The sequence below is a fragment of the Poecilia reticulata genome, linkage group LG4 (genome assembly GCF_000633615.1).
Source record: "Poecilia reticulata strain Guanapo linkage group LG4, Guppy_female_1.0+MT, whole genome shotgun sequence".
NCBI classification, from domain to species: Eukaryota; Metazoa; Chordata; class Actinopteri; order Cyprinodontiformes; family Poeciliidae; genus Poecilia; species Poecilia reticulata.
The window spans coordinates 19,904,886-19,917,120 of NC_024334.1; the positions used below are offsets into that span (position 1 = coordinate 19,904,886).

The 12,235-nt window shown below is 42.1% G+C and overlaps 1 protein-coding gene across 2 annotated transcripts; it reads right to left on the reverse strand.

The window, feature by feature from the left end:
• Positions 1–447: 447 nt before the first annotated feature.
• On the reverse strand, positions 448–11,090 carry LOC103463815 (histamine H3 receptor). 2 transcript variants are annotated; one of them, XR_001776573.1, is made up of 4 exons: positions 8,466–11,090; positions 7,861–8,027; positions 1,414–4,570; positions 448–1,146 (listed from the first exon to the last, which is right to left on the reverse strand). XR_001776573.1 is itself a non-coding variant. In XM_008407419.2 (3 exons), exons 1-3 carry the CDS (start codon positions 8,701–8,703, stop codon positions 3,710–3,712), a joined length of 1,266 nt encoding a protein of 421 aa, XP_008405641.1. In that variant the 5' UTR covers positions 8,704–11,090; the 3' UTR covers positions 448–3,709. The 2 variants fall into 2 exon arrangements, 1 of the variants encoding a protein (XP_008405641.1); XM_008407419.2 differs by having other exon boundaries at positions 448–4,570.
• Between the last annotated feature and the right edge of the window lie 1,145 nt (positions 11,091–12,235).

The following is a 12,235-nucleotide window of genomic DNA, read 5'->3' on the forward strand; positions in this document are numbered from 1 at the left end:
ATTGAAAAGGCCCATCAAAAGCTAAATGTTCGCCTACTTTAACAGTTCTAAGACCAGATTGTTTGTTTGGGATCATTGGTATGTTGGAAGACCCATATGTGATCAAGTTTTAATAAATATTGTACAAAATGTCACCAACAGATAAAAAAGAAATATCCAGCTCAAGTTTGTCATAATCTATAAACAGTGGAAAGGCAGCAGGAGTGAAACAACCTTTATGTTGCCATGGAGTGAGAGAGAATATGCTGACCAGAAAATAAACCATTGCTCCAAAGAGGGTCGATAGAACTGAGCTCCTAGAGAAAAGTTTTATGATCAGAGAAACACTAAGAATGAGCTACTAGGCCTCTAGGTGAGGTGGAAAGAGAATACAGTACCGCCCTGCACAATACCGGCCTCATGCTGTAGGACTGTTTTGCCCACAGTGGTTACAAAAAGAGCCTGGACTGAGGAGAAAGACAAAAAAAGTGCATCTTTATCTTTAAATCCTGTTTGACATCAAGACTGGACTGTAGAAACGTCGACTCAGTTTGGTCGTTTTAGTAGGACGATGATCCCAAACATGCGTCAAAATGAGTTAGGGATGGCTAAAACAGGTCACATCAAGTCTTCACCTCAGCTTTGTTAGGAACCTGAAGGAAATAAAAGCCAGGCGTGTCAAAACTTGTGAAAACTCTAGCAATACCGCTGGAAACGGTGCTCAAATAACCATAAACGAAGTTTGTTGGTGGGAACCAAAAGGCATGTGGATGATAAGGGACATTTAATCAAATTGTACCAAAAGTGAATGTGAATACCCTTGTACATGCTGGATGGAAAAAAAATAATATTTTCATTCAAGATGTCTGCTGTGGAATGACAAACATTTCTACAAACACAAAACAATATTAGAAAATCCAATTTTATTACGTGATTTAAAAATGTGATGTGAAAATTATAGTTGATAGTTGCCGAGCAACTTTATGGATGTTTATTTTGGCAATTTGACCATTTATCTTTGGTGATGAGGTTGAAAGACCTCCTTGCCATCACCCTAATCTGTAGCGTCGTCTACAGATTCTCCAGTTGATTTGAGTTGGGACTCTGACCATACATGGACATGAAGGAGCGCCCTAAAGGCCTGCAGGATGCTTCGAAACGTTGGTACTGCGTCAAAAGAAAAATGTTGGTATTTTTTAAAAGATTACCTCAATCTGGCTGGAGTAAAAACAAACACGGACTCAACTGTGTGGATTAAATACCACTTGTTCTCAAGAAATGCTTGACGTTCCCAACCTTAAAGCTGAAATCGTTTAAACCACTAAAAGCTCAAAATGAAGATGATATTTACAACCACAATGATTGTCTGTTAACTTCTGACCAGATTTAGAGAAAAACCAACAGATCACACACAAACGATTCCTTATTACTCACCAAAACAGACAAAACTTCAAGATGAGTCACCGTCTATTAGGTCCAGAGAGCCACACGTTCTATATCAGAGCAAAACATCCCGCAGTCCCCAGACACGAGTCACCGAGCAGGAGCTGACATTTAGGTTTGTCTTGAACAGGTCTGAGTGAACAAAGGGTTTAATCTTGGTTTTCCATTTCATCATGACATTATTAACATCAACAACAGCTTCATTTAAATATAAACGTTGTGTAGGCAACATAAGACGAGTGATAGAAAAGACAGCCAGCAGTCGGTTCTTCTTGTGCTTTGATGTTTGAGGACTTGAGCATTAGTGATTCTATTGCTGCACGATGAAAAGCTTGAATTGGCTTTTTGAAGGCATATGCTAGAGATTTCTCTTCTATGGATTCGAGAAGAAAATGGAAAAAGGACAGCATGTGCAGTCAGTTTTAAATCATTAAAAAACCACTAAGTCCTTATTTCTTATTAGCCGGACACACATGAGATTTAAGTGGTTTTCCATCTTAAAAAAAAAAAAAGACGACGTTTAAGTCTTTCTGGTTGCTTCTATTCAGACAGACACTAATTTATCATTTTTTTTATGTGCCGTACAGGAGGCCTAATGTAATAAACTGGACTAAATGATGGTAATCACCGACTACCTGGCTACATAAATCATCACCTCACAGCTTTTAGCACATTAAGACCCCGAAGCCCAAGCCACATTAATCCATCTCAATCTAGTTACAGTGAAGGTTTACATACATCTTGAAACCAACGTTTTACGGCGCTTAAATAAAAGATGTGACACTGGCTCTTGAGGGCACTCTCATCAAGAGGAATTATACCTACTGATGCAGATTCAGTGGGACTCGCACTCCACTGCTCTGTCATTACAAACATGTTCTAGACTGTTTTGCATCGTCGTATTGCTGTCAAATGTGTCCTGACAATTCTCGCTTAAAGGGATAGCTTGGGTGCCTTGAAACGAAGCAAGGTTGTTGTTCGCAACAGTTTCTTTCCCTTTGAATAAAGATTTGTCATTAAAAAAAGTTGAGGCAGTTCGGGAAGGAAAGACAAAAATAATAGCAATAAAGCAGTCGCGCTTTACTAACTTTCTTTGCGATGAAGAATCCAGTTCTCGACACAGTTGTTTCAATTTGACTTTTTTCCATCACGGGAAAGGAAACTGTTACAAATAACGACACAGCTCGGTTGATTTTGAGGAGTTAAAAGAGCTCAAACTAAAATCAGTTCTTCTCCATGGGATACAACACGGTATTAGCCGATATCAACCTTAGGTTTGGTGCCATTTTCTGAGCTATAGGCAATGTCGTCGTTACTCTGCACAGTTACATAAAGTTGAGACTGTTGTAATATACAGTAGTTGCACAAAGCAGCCAGACAGATAATCCAAAACGTTACTTTCCCCTCGGCAGGCAAAAAACCAAACGGACAGAACGTAGCTGGTGAGAAGGGAAACAGCCAGCAGCTTATGCTAACATAACTTTAGCTTAATTACACATAAAATGCTCAGTTAATCAAACAGCAACCAATGTTCTCCTAATAAAATATACACATACAATATCCACTAATCCTGTGCAGTATCCTGTTGAAATGTTGTTTTTGGTTTGAGTTGTTTTAAATTGGTAACTTCACCTAAAATAGCAAGTGGGTCAAATTAGCTGTTAGCCTTTCTTCGCAATATGACAAGAGGTGTGCATTTAGCGCATCGTTTGTCTTTCACCACAATAAATTATTTATAAGAATTTTGATTTTGTCGTCATGACAAATTCCAATTAATGATGGTTAAGAAAAAAAAACCCAAGCTGTGGCTATTGTCAAATTGCTAATTTTACTATTTTCTATACTGTTTGTCCGATGAGAGAGTCAACAAACATTGATAAATTTGAAGAAATTAAGCAGTTATTGTGTGACGTTTAGTGACTGGTATCCTAAAGAAGCTCATTAAAAATGTTTTTTCAAAAGCAGTGTTTGCATTGTGGAACTAAAATTGCTGTGTCATGCAGTCACAGCTACGCAGTGACCTGTGATACCTTTTATCGTTATCGCAATAGTATCACAAAATATTGTGAGAAAATTTAAAGTCCACATCACCCACCAGTGGAAACGACACACACCTGCCTCTTATAAGGGTAAGATCCAACCTATGCCAAACTATCCCTTTAAATGCAAACACATCTTCTTGGTTTGAAACCTTTTTTTCATGGAAGAACATTGTATGAGTTTTTACAGCGTATGACCGTCAAACACGAACTGCATTCTTCAAATATGGCTGTGCAGCTGAGTTCATCTAGCAAGATTGAACCTCAATTTGAGGCTGCACCGACTGCCTCTTGGGACACAGTATCTTTGAGAAAGCTCGTCGGAAGCTGCTGTGGCACAAAGGGTACAGGAACGGGTTGATGGCCGAGTTCAGCCACAGGAGCCAGAACGTGATCTCGTACCAGTAGTGCGCCACACATTCGCCGCCACAGGCGGCGCGGATGATCATGAGCAGAGTGTACGGAGCCCAGCATATCCCAAAAATACAGACAATGATGGCCAACGACTTGGCGATCTTTTTGTCTCGGGAAAGGCGGGATCCGGGAGTTCTCCGGCCCGGCGCCATGCAGGAAGCCGTGTGCTGAAACAGCCTGGAGTTTTTCCGGTGAGGAGAGAACTTCTCCCTCTGCACAAAAATCTGACTGGTGTCGGGGCAGCCGCTGGAGGAGGGCGACAGAATGTCATCGTCCTCTATGACCGCCGAGATGGCAGCAGGCTCGCTGGAGGTCACCTTCCGAGTCTTGACAAAAAACACGGACCAGGCCCCCGCGCCGTCTCTGTACTTCCTGGGTTTTCTCTGCGGCTTGGCCTCGTCCTCGGCACCGCCGTTGCCGCACTTGTTCCTCCGGTGGATGTTAAGGTAGATGCTGAGGTTGAAGAAGGCCACCGACACGAACGGCGTGAAGAACTCGAAGGTCGACGCGCTGAGCAGGAAGTACCAAGTGAAGTAAAACTCTGCGTAGCACTCGTGGGCCGGGACTACGCTCTGGCCCACGATGGCCTCCCAGAAGATGATGGCGGGGCCGTAGAGGAGGAACGCCAGCAACCAGACCGCCCCCATCTTCAACACCGCCTGGCGTGTGATGTTCTTCTGCGCTCTGTATTTGACCTGCAAGGAGAGGAGAGGCACAGAGTGTGATTTACCAGTGATGCCCTCACAACACAAACTCTGCTCCATAATACATGTGTTTCTGTGACTAACAATCAGGCACAGCTGCTTCGGTGGCAACAGCCTGAAAAAGAAAAAAGAAAAAGAAAACGCTGGTTTCTTCTTCAGGATGAAGCCCTTATTGTTGCTCTGGTAGAGCCAGGGAGGGATGCTGTAAATAAAACCCACTCATGACGCACTTACTCCACGGTGTGTCACTGAAGCCAAACAGAGCAGGGGAATGTTGGGCTGAGAGCCACATTCACTGATGGAACATGGCTGTGAAAGAGACATCTGGTTTCCCCTCGCTCTTCCTTTCTGCTCTCTCTCATTTAGCTTCACCTCCTCACCATCATTCAGAAGGGCTCCTCTATTCACTATTCTTCAAGTCTTTTTGTTCTCCTGTTATTTCTTTATTTTATTTTATTTTTTATCAAACTGCTTCAGTACATTGCAACAGCTGGGGATGTTGCTGCTGCTGTTGATGTGGCTAAAGACCAAGTTGAGGAGAAAAGAAAAGCTGATAATGACACGGCGCCTCTTTGAGATCGGCCCCTAATTGGAGCTGGCCTGGATCTTGAGTTGTTCACTACAAAAGCAAAGACACTTCAGCGGTAAATGAAAGAGATAACGCTCCCCGCAGATTCGAAATGAACGCCGAGGAGATGAGATTTCATCACGGCCTTTTTGAGAGCCACCAGTCAACACGAGATCAAAATTTTGCTGTGCTGCGAAATTAAATGATTTATCAAACGAAAAAGAAAAAGATTGTGAGAGAGTAAATTTATTATAGTAGCTCCACAAAACATTTTTTTTTTTAAATCAAAAAGACCTCTTTGTTCATTGATAATTGACCTTACAAGACGCAGGTTTTTTAAAGGAAATTGCTAAGAATAACTAAGCAGGAAGAACAAGCCTACAACGTGGGTTTTAATGGTTTTATTCCCAAATTAATCGTGTGTCCACCATCCATGAAACTGACTTCCACAAAGCCCTCCCTGCTGCTTCCTCTCCAACCTGATTCTACGCCCACCGTACGAAATACTTCCTGACTGCTGCATTACATAACTGTGACATCATCTGAGTAACCAAACTCTGCCTGTGATCCACCAGTAGCGAATCGGCGGCTCTGAAATGACAGCGACGCCTCAGAAACGTGAACCGTGTCGTTTCATCGTCAGCAGGTTTTACTACATCGACAGCTGAGTTTAACCCAAGAGTCGAGGCTCCAGGAAAGGGAATTTAGCTTTCTGCAGTTTTTGTTTTTCACTTTGATTCTTTGATCAGTAGAAAATTAAAAGAAAATTTAATTTACCCACTTAAAGGGGCTGATTTAAAAGATTTTTTAAATAGGCTTTCTGTTAAATTATTGAGGAGCATTTAATCCCACCCCGGATGAATAACTCTCTTGGTGTCTTTTAATGTGGATTGTCTTTAAAACAACTCCAATATAAAAAAAAAAGAAATCAGAGTGGTTTAAGCAAACGGGATTTAAATTAACCCTTATGCCCTTATCATCTTTGCATTGGCCGATTATTTAAAGGGAATTTGATGATAATTTACACATGAAATGGAGGCTGGAGGCTGTGTGTCACTAAGGACCGTCCTGGTTAAACTCGTACTGAGAGCAGAAGGGACCTGGTTTTATTCGATTAAAAAAAATGAAAAGCAGAGCAAAAGGCTAAAAAATATTAGTCTTTTAAATGAGCAAATCTTTGTGGAATCTCACGTGTTTTAGTTTCTATTCAGAGATTATTCTGACTGGATACATTTCCAGTATGCATTTCCTACAGGAAGATCATTAATGGCCCACATTATCCTATTATAATTTAGAACTTTGGGCTTCGCTGAGCTGCAATCGATACAAATGTGATGACGGTTTAAGATTTCATAATGTAGCGTCCTCATAAAATGTTATGATGCTCTTGATGTTGGAGTTGGCTCAAACTGGTGGAAGATCATCTTTGGTCTTTAGCCAAGAGGTTCATCCTTCTGGACCAGAAAATCTGAATTTATCTCCCAAAGAAACCAGAGAAATCCACTGCAGCAGGACCTGACTTGATGTTGAAACGTTCTTTTAATGTGGCTCCACTTCCTGCACATCCAGAGGAATGAAGATACAGCAAATCACCCAGACTGAGAAGAGATGTGGAGTAGCAAGGACAGCAGATTTGGTTAAGTGCGCATTAGCACGTGCAGCTGATCTGGTCAAAAAAAATATGGGCGTTTAAAGAGTGGATGTCTTCTGAGAACAGAGCTCTCTTAGATAGCATGCAAATAATCTGCAGCATTAGAATTTGCTGCACCTGGAAACGATATTTTCCTTGTTTTCATGATAAACTGGAGCCGGTTGTGGATTTACAAATGCCAGAACATTCTTTAGGAGCCATCGATAGGACATAGACTGTCACGAGGGTCTTCTGCTACGACACGTTTAAGTACGAAAAACGTGATTTCAGTATTTTTACCTGACATTTTAAAAAGGGATGAAAATCACAACCTGATGAAACGGCTTTCATTTCAAACAGAAAGCAACCATTATTCAGATGAAATCAACGAGTGATGCTCGTTTAGTTTCTTGTAAAATGGACTGTTTTCCACAAATGGAGAAATGCCAGAGCCTTCTCCAGCCGAGCATCAGCACAGCAACAGATAGGGGAGGGGCAGAGCAGAGCTTTTTAATGCTCCAAATTGATTTTTTTTTTTCTCTCTAAGCATAGAGAACTAATTTACGCCTTCTGACCAGCAGTTCACAGCAACAGGTGGGGTAAAACAGCAGCATCACATAAAGCAGCCAAAATGAATTTGATCATGCTGGTTTTCAAAGACATTGAAACTAGTAGCTGGGATCATGGGAAATATTGCAGTTTTGAAACTAAAACTGTCTTCACTGCAGGCAGAAACGACTTTGTTGCTAAAACTCAACTGGAAGCCAAACGATTTGCTCAAGTAATTATTGATCTGAATAATCAAAAGACAGATAATTACAGAGCCAACATGTGGAGAAACACGTGGAGACATGAACTCATATAATAAAGAATAAAAAAAAAAAAAACCTTGAGGGCAGCAGGGGAAGTCGGTGACATCTTGCACCAAAATGTGCCTTTGGGGGGGAAATGACACCTTCTTTGAACTAAATGTGACTCTGATATGTGTGTGTGTGTGTGTGTGTGTGTGTGTGCGTGCGTGCGTGCGTGCGTGCGTGCGTGTGTCTGTGTGTAGAAATGAGCATCTTCACAGGCTGTACTTACTGCCCTGGTGACTGACAGGAAGCGGTCATAACTAATGAGGACGATGTTGAAGACGGAGGCGGAGCAGAGCAGGTAGTCCATGACCAGCCAGACTTTGCAGAGCCCCTTCCCCAGCATCCACCTGCCAGTCAGGTTGTAGGGGATGTACACTGGGATGCAGAAAGCACCTGGAACACACACACACCCACACACATACAAAAGATATACCGCATGATGATTCAACCCCTCCAAATCATTAACATTCCCACCTCTGCACCGTCTGGGTGCCAGCCGTTTTATTACATGTGGCAGTTTAAAAAAATTAGGTGCAGATTTCGGACAGTTTCTCCCAGCAAATTTGTTAATTACCCTCAGATGAAGTATTTACCTATAGAAAGGAACGTGAGCGGCCAACTACTATAATAATGATTTAAAAAATACAATTATGCTCCTCGGTGCGTAAAAATGCCCGTGAATAATGAGAAAGACCACATTTAGAAGAGAAAAACACTCCAATTTATGTGTCAGAATACGTGTCGGATCGTGCGTAATAAGCACTAGCGAGGAGAAAATAAAATATAAGCACTTTATAAATAAGAGATATTCTCCCGAGAGTGCCAACTTACCCACGAGAAAATCGGAGATGGCGAGGTTCAGAAAGAAGTAGTTGCTCTGATTCCTCAGGGTTTTATCCACGATAAAAGCCATGATGACCAGCGCGTTCCCGGCCACCACCACGATCACCAGAGTCACCATGAGGACCGAGAAGATCACCACCAGGTAGCCCGGCAGCACGATCCCAGCCTCGGACACCGCGGGCGTCAGGTTGGCGCTGGAGTTGGACTCCAGGATGTGCGCGCCCATAGTTAGAGCCGAGCTGCTCTCATTGTGGGGCTGATGCTTCGCGGAGCGCGCCGAGGCGCAGCAGAGGTCCGGCGGCGCGTCCGAGAGTTCCGCTCCACTTTAATGTGGAGCTGACTGGAGACCGGAGACTGGATGAACCCCCCAAATGTCCCATTTTTACCCCCCTCTGTGGAATACAGAACTCCCCCTTTTTCCCTGGAAGATGTTTTTCTTTTTCCTTTTCCAGTTGTGTTATGATTATAATGCCTGTAGATCCACTAGGTGTTCTCTCTCTCCCTCGTTGACTCCCAGTTATCAACGGGATGTGCGGGTACCACGGCGCGCACAGCTGATTTTGTCACCAGTGTCAAGTCGATCGTCTAGTGAAACCAGGATCCGCTCATAATGTCTGAGTAAAGCTCTCACTGTACTAACAGTGTTAAACAGACGTCCAAAGATACCAAATTCAAGTGGAAAGCTTTTTAATTTCCCTCACAAAGGACTATTGTTTTATTTTATTTATTAAAGAAAAAAAAAGACAAACCGAGATACTTTCATTTGGACAGAAATGGTGTGAGAAATGTTGCGCTTTTATTTTGAAGACGAAGCAATTTCCGGTGTTTTTCACCGTACTTTATTGAACAGCTCTCCAAGCAATTAAAGTACACTTGTTCTTTCAGGTTTCGTTGGAGCGCGACAATGTCTACAATCCCTGAACAACAGTAATAAAACACATCAAATAAACATTCATACCCAAGCATTTTGATACAATTGGTAATTTATATACAAATAAAAATAAACTGTATGGTATCTTTTCAAAGATAATTTTTAAACTTAACTGCAGAATCCTTCATTAAAATCTTAACTCGCTGTAAATAAGTCAGCCTTTAATATCTCTGTATTTGGTTACCAAATTGAAAAAACCTTTAAAAAAAACTATTTAGAAGCTCATTTTGGAAATTAAAGAGAGTTCAGCTCGAGGTCGAGGTTTATTCTCCCAGGGGTAAAACAACATGAAGCATAAAGCCAGAGATGCAATTGAATGGAATGGCCTATTTAAAGTCCAGGTCTTAATCTGATGTGGAAAGCCTTTTCTGGTTCTTTTAATCCACCCTGACTGGTTCCTGCTAACGTTAGCAGAGACATACCGGAAAAGACTCACCGCTGTGTGCAGTTTTGCAAAGCACTGGCGCCAAAAGCATGCCGCACTTTTCAGATTCTGATTCAAAAGTTTCACAAAACAAACGCGACATCTTCACTGTTGCGCGCAACTTTGTTTTTATCGTCTCTGATTGCCTCATAAAACCAGCTCAAGAGTTTTGAACACTTTTGCAAAACAGGAAGTGTCAGTAGGACATCTGTAGACGTGGATTACAAAATACCAAACCTGGACATGTAATCTATGAGATAAAACGAGTGAGGTTCGTAAACTTTATGGAGGCAATCGCGCCACAGCAACCGTGAACTTTGGATTGGATTCTCTCTAAAAAGGCGTGAAGCATTTATTTAGCTAAAGGCCTTCGAAGGAAATAAGTCTTAAAAGGCCGTCCACGCGCAGCCAGAGGTATGTTTTGTGTGCTGCTCCTCTCTCTGACGCCACAGGTGGACTTAGTGCAACACAATCAGTCATCCAATGTTATCTGAACTCTGTGTTGCATTGTTCAGAAAGCAATCTGTGAATGAAGAAAATCACAAATTTACCAATTACTCACAAGGAGGCAAAGATGCAAAAACGCCAAAAAGAGAAGAAGAAAAAAAAAAAAACTACCACCTCCCATCAGAATGTCAGACAGCAGAAGCATTGTGGCTCAGCAATGACAAAGTGGCTGCGTCTGACGCAAAGTGCTCAACAGGCAGGTGGCAACTGTCACAGCACATGACAAAGTGAAATGAAAGGGAGCGAAAAGATCCTCCAGAGGAAAACACTTCAAATGGTCAAATGTTGACAGAAAGTTTGTTTTTCGCAAACCGTGTTAGATTTATTTATTTATTTTTCTTTCTTCTGTGTCCGTGGTATATAGGAGCTCAGTAATATATATTTTTAGAAACGTCAAACAAAAATTCCCTTTTTTACAGATTGACATCGAGTTCGTGTGAAGAATTAATATTCACATTTTGGTCTTTTGTAGTTAGCCTTGGTGCATCATGTTGATATCAGCTTCCGGGCCAAATCCTGACGGGTCGACGCTTTGATGAAATCAAAGTCGACGCTTTGATGAAATCACGTTGTGCGGATTGTTAATCTGACAACTTTCTTTTCAAAGGGGCAGTATCGTGTTTTCCAGGCACAATCAAGTAACTATGTTACCTTCAGACGTTACAAAAATGCTACGTGTATCAAATGTGACTTGCAATAAATTTTACTTTATAATTTAATGCCTCTCTGTAAAAACTTCTGCTCTTTCTAAAACTCCGCCTTCAGGAGGTCATCACAACATGGCTCCTCTATTAACCCTTTACCAATGTTTTTACCAGCGTTGCACTGAGAAGCAGCTCATGTACTGAGCTCAGCAGATGCTCAGCTCCATCAGGTGTTTCCTAATTGCTGCTGCCGCTAGTCTGAAGGAGCCGAGTTGAGGAACTCGCGGGGGGAGAGCTGCTCTGTGAGGCAAAAGCACAGAATCTCAGAAACTCGAAGGCGCGGCTAGGTCCACCCAGGTGTTTTGCACAGCTGGAAGGTTGCCATGGGAGATTTAAGGATTTCTCAAATATCCAAGTATGTATTTGATGAGGGAATAACATAATAATACAACGCAAACATCCAAACAGTCAATTTGACTAAATGTTGCTCCACAGGTTCTCAGTAGAATCAGGATGTGAGGAGTTTGCCAGGAATGTTAACGTTGTAATCCTGAAGCAACTGTTACTGGCTCGCTGTGTGTCCCATCATGTTCGTCTCTACACGACTCCTCGACCAATAGACAAAGTTGCTGAGGATTTTCAATTACAACTTCTTTACAGCGCTTTTTGGCAGAACTCTCGGCAAACCCACAGGAATGGTCTCTGAATGCTTCTCCGTTGCCATAGCAGTGGAATCAGCGTGGCATCTGTCCTGTTTTTGTTTTCTTTTCTTCTGGAGTAATCCTTGTACTTCCTGCAGAATGACAGTCTGTCCATTTATGCTTTTCTTGGAATTACGTGGCTTAATTTCTGCTCCTTCACATCAGGTTGAGGTCTGAAAGTTTTCAAATCTAAGAAAACTTTGTTCTGGTGTGAACCTAGACCTGCAATCGAACATCCATCAGGGGGAAAGGCTTTGAACTTTCTAGTCTTTCTTTCCCCTCTTGATTACTAGTTGCATCATCCTCCCCTGTCAGACCCAATTAGGGTAAAGAAGTGATGACCGCAGGCGTTTTCTGGTTTGCAGCAGTGGTTGACAAGATAACAATTTAAAGCTGCTCTTCTGATTCAAACGGAAGAACAGAGTGAAATCAGCTGCCCTGTCCTCCATAACGCTCTTACCTAACCATAAGATCATTGGACTAATGCGGCATGTTCATTTTCATACTGATTCAATACAAACCTCTACTTCCATAGCCGCCCAGGCTGAATA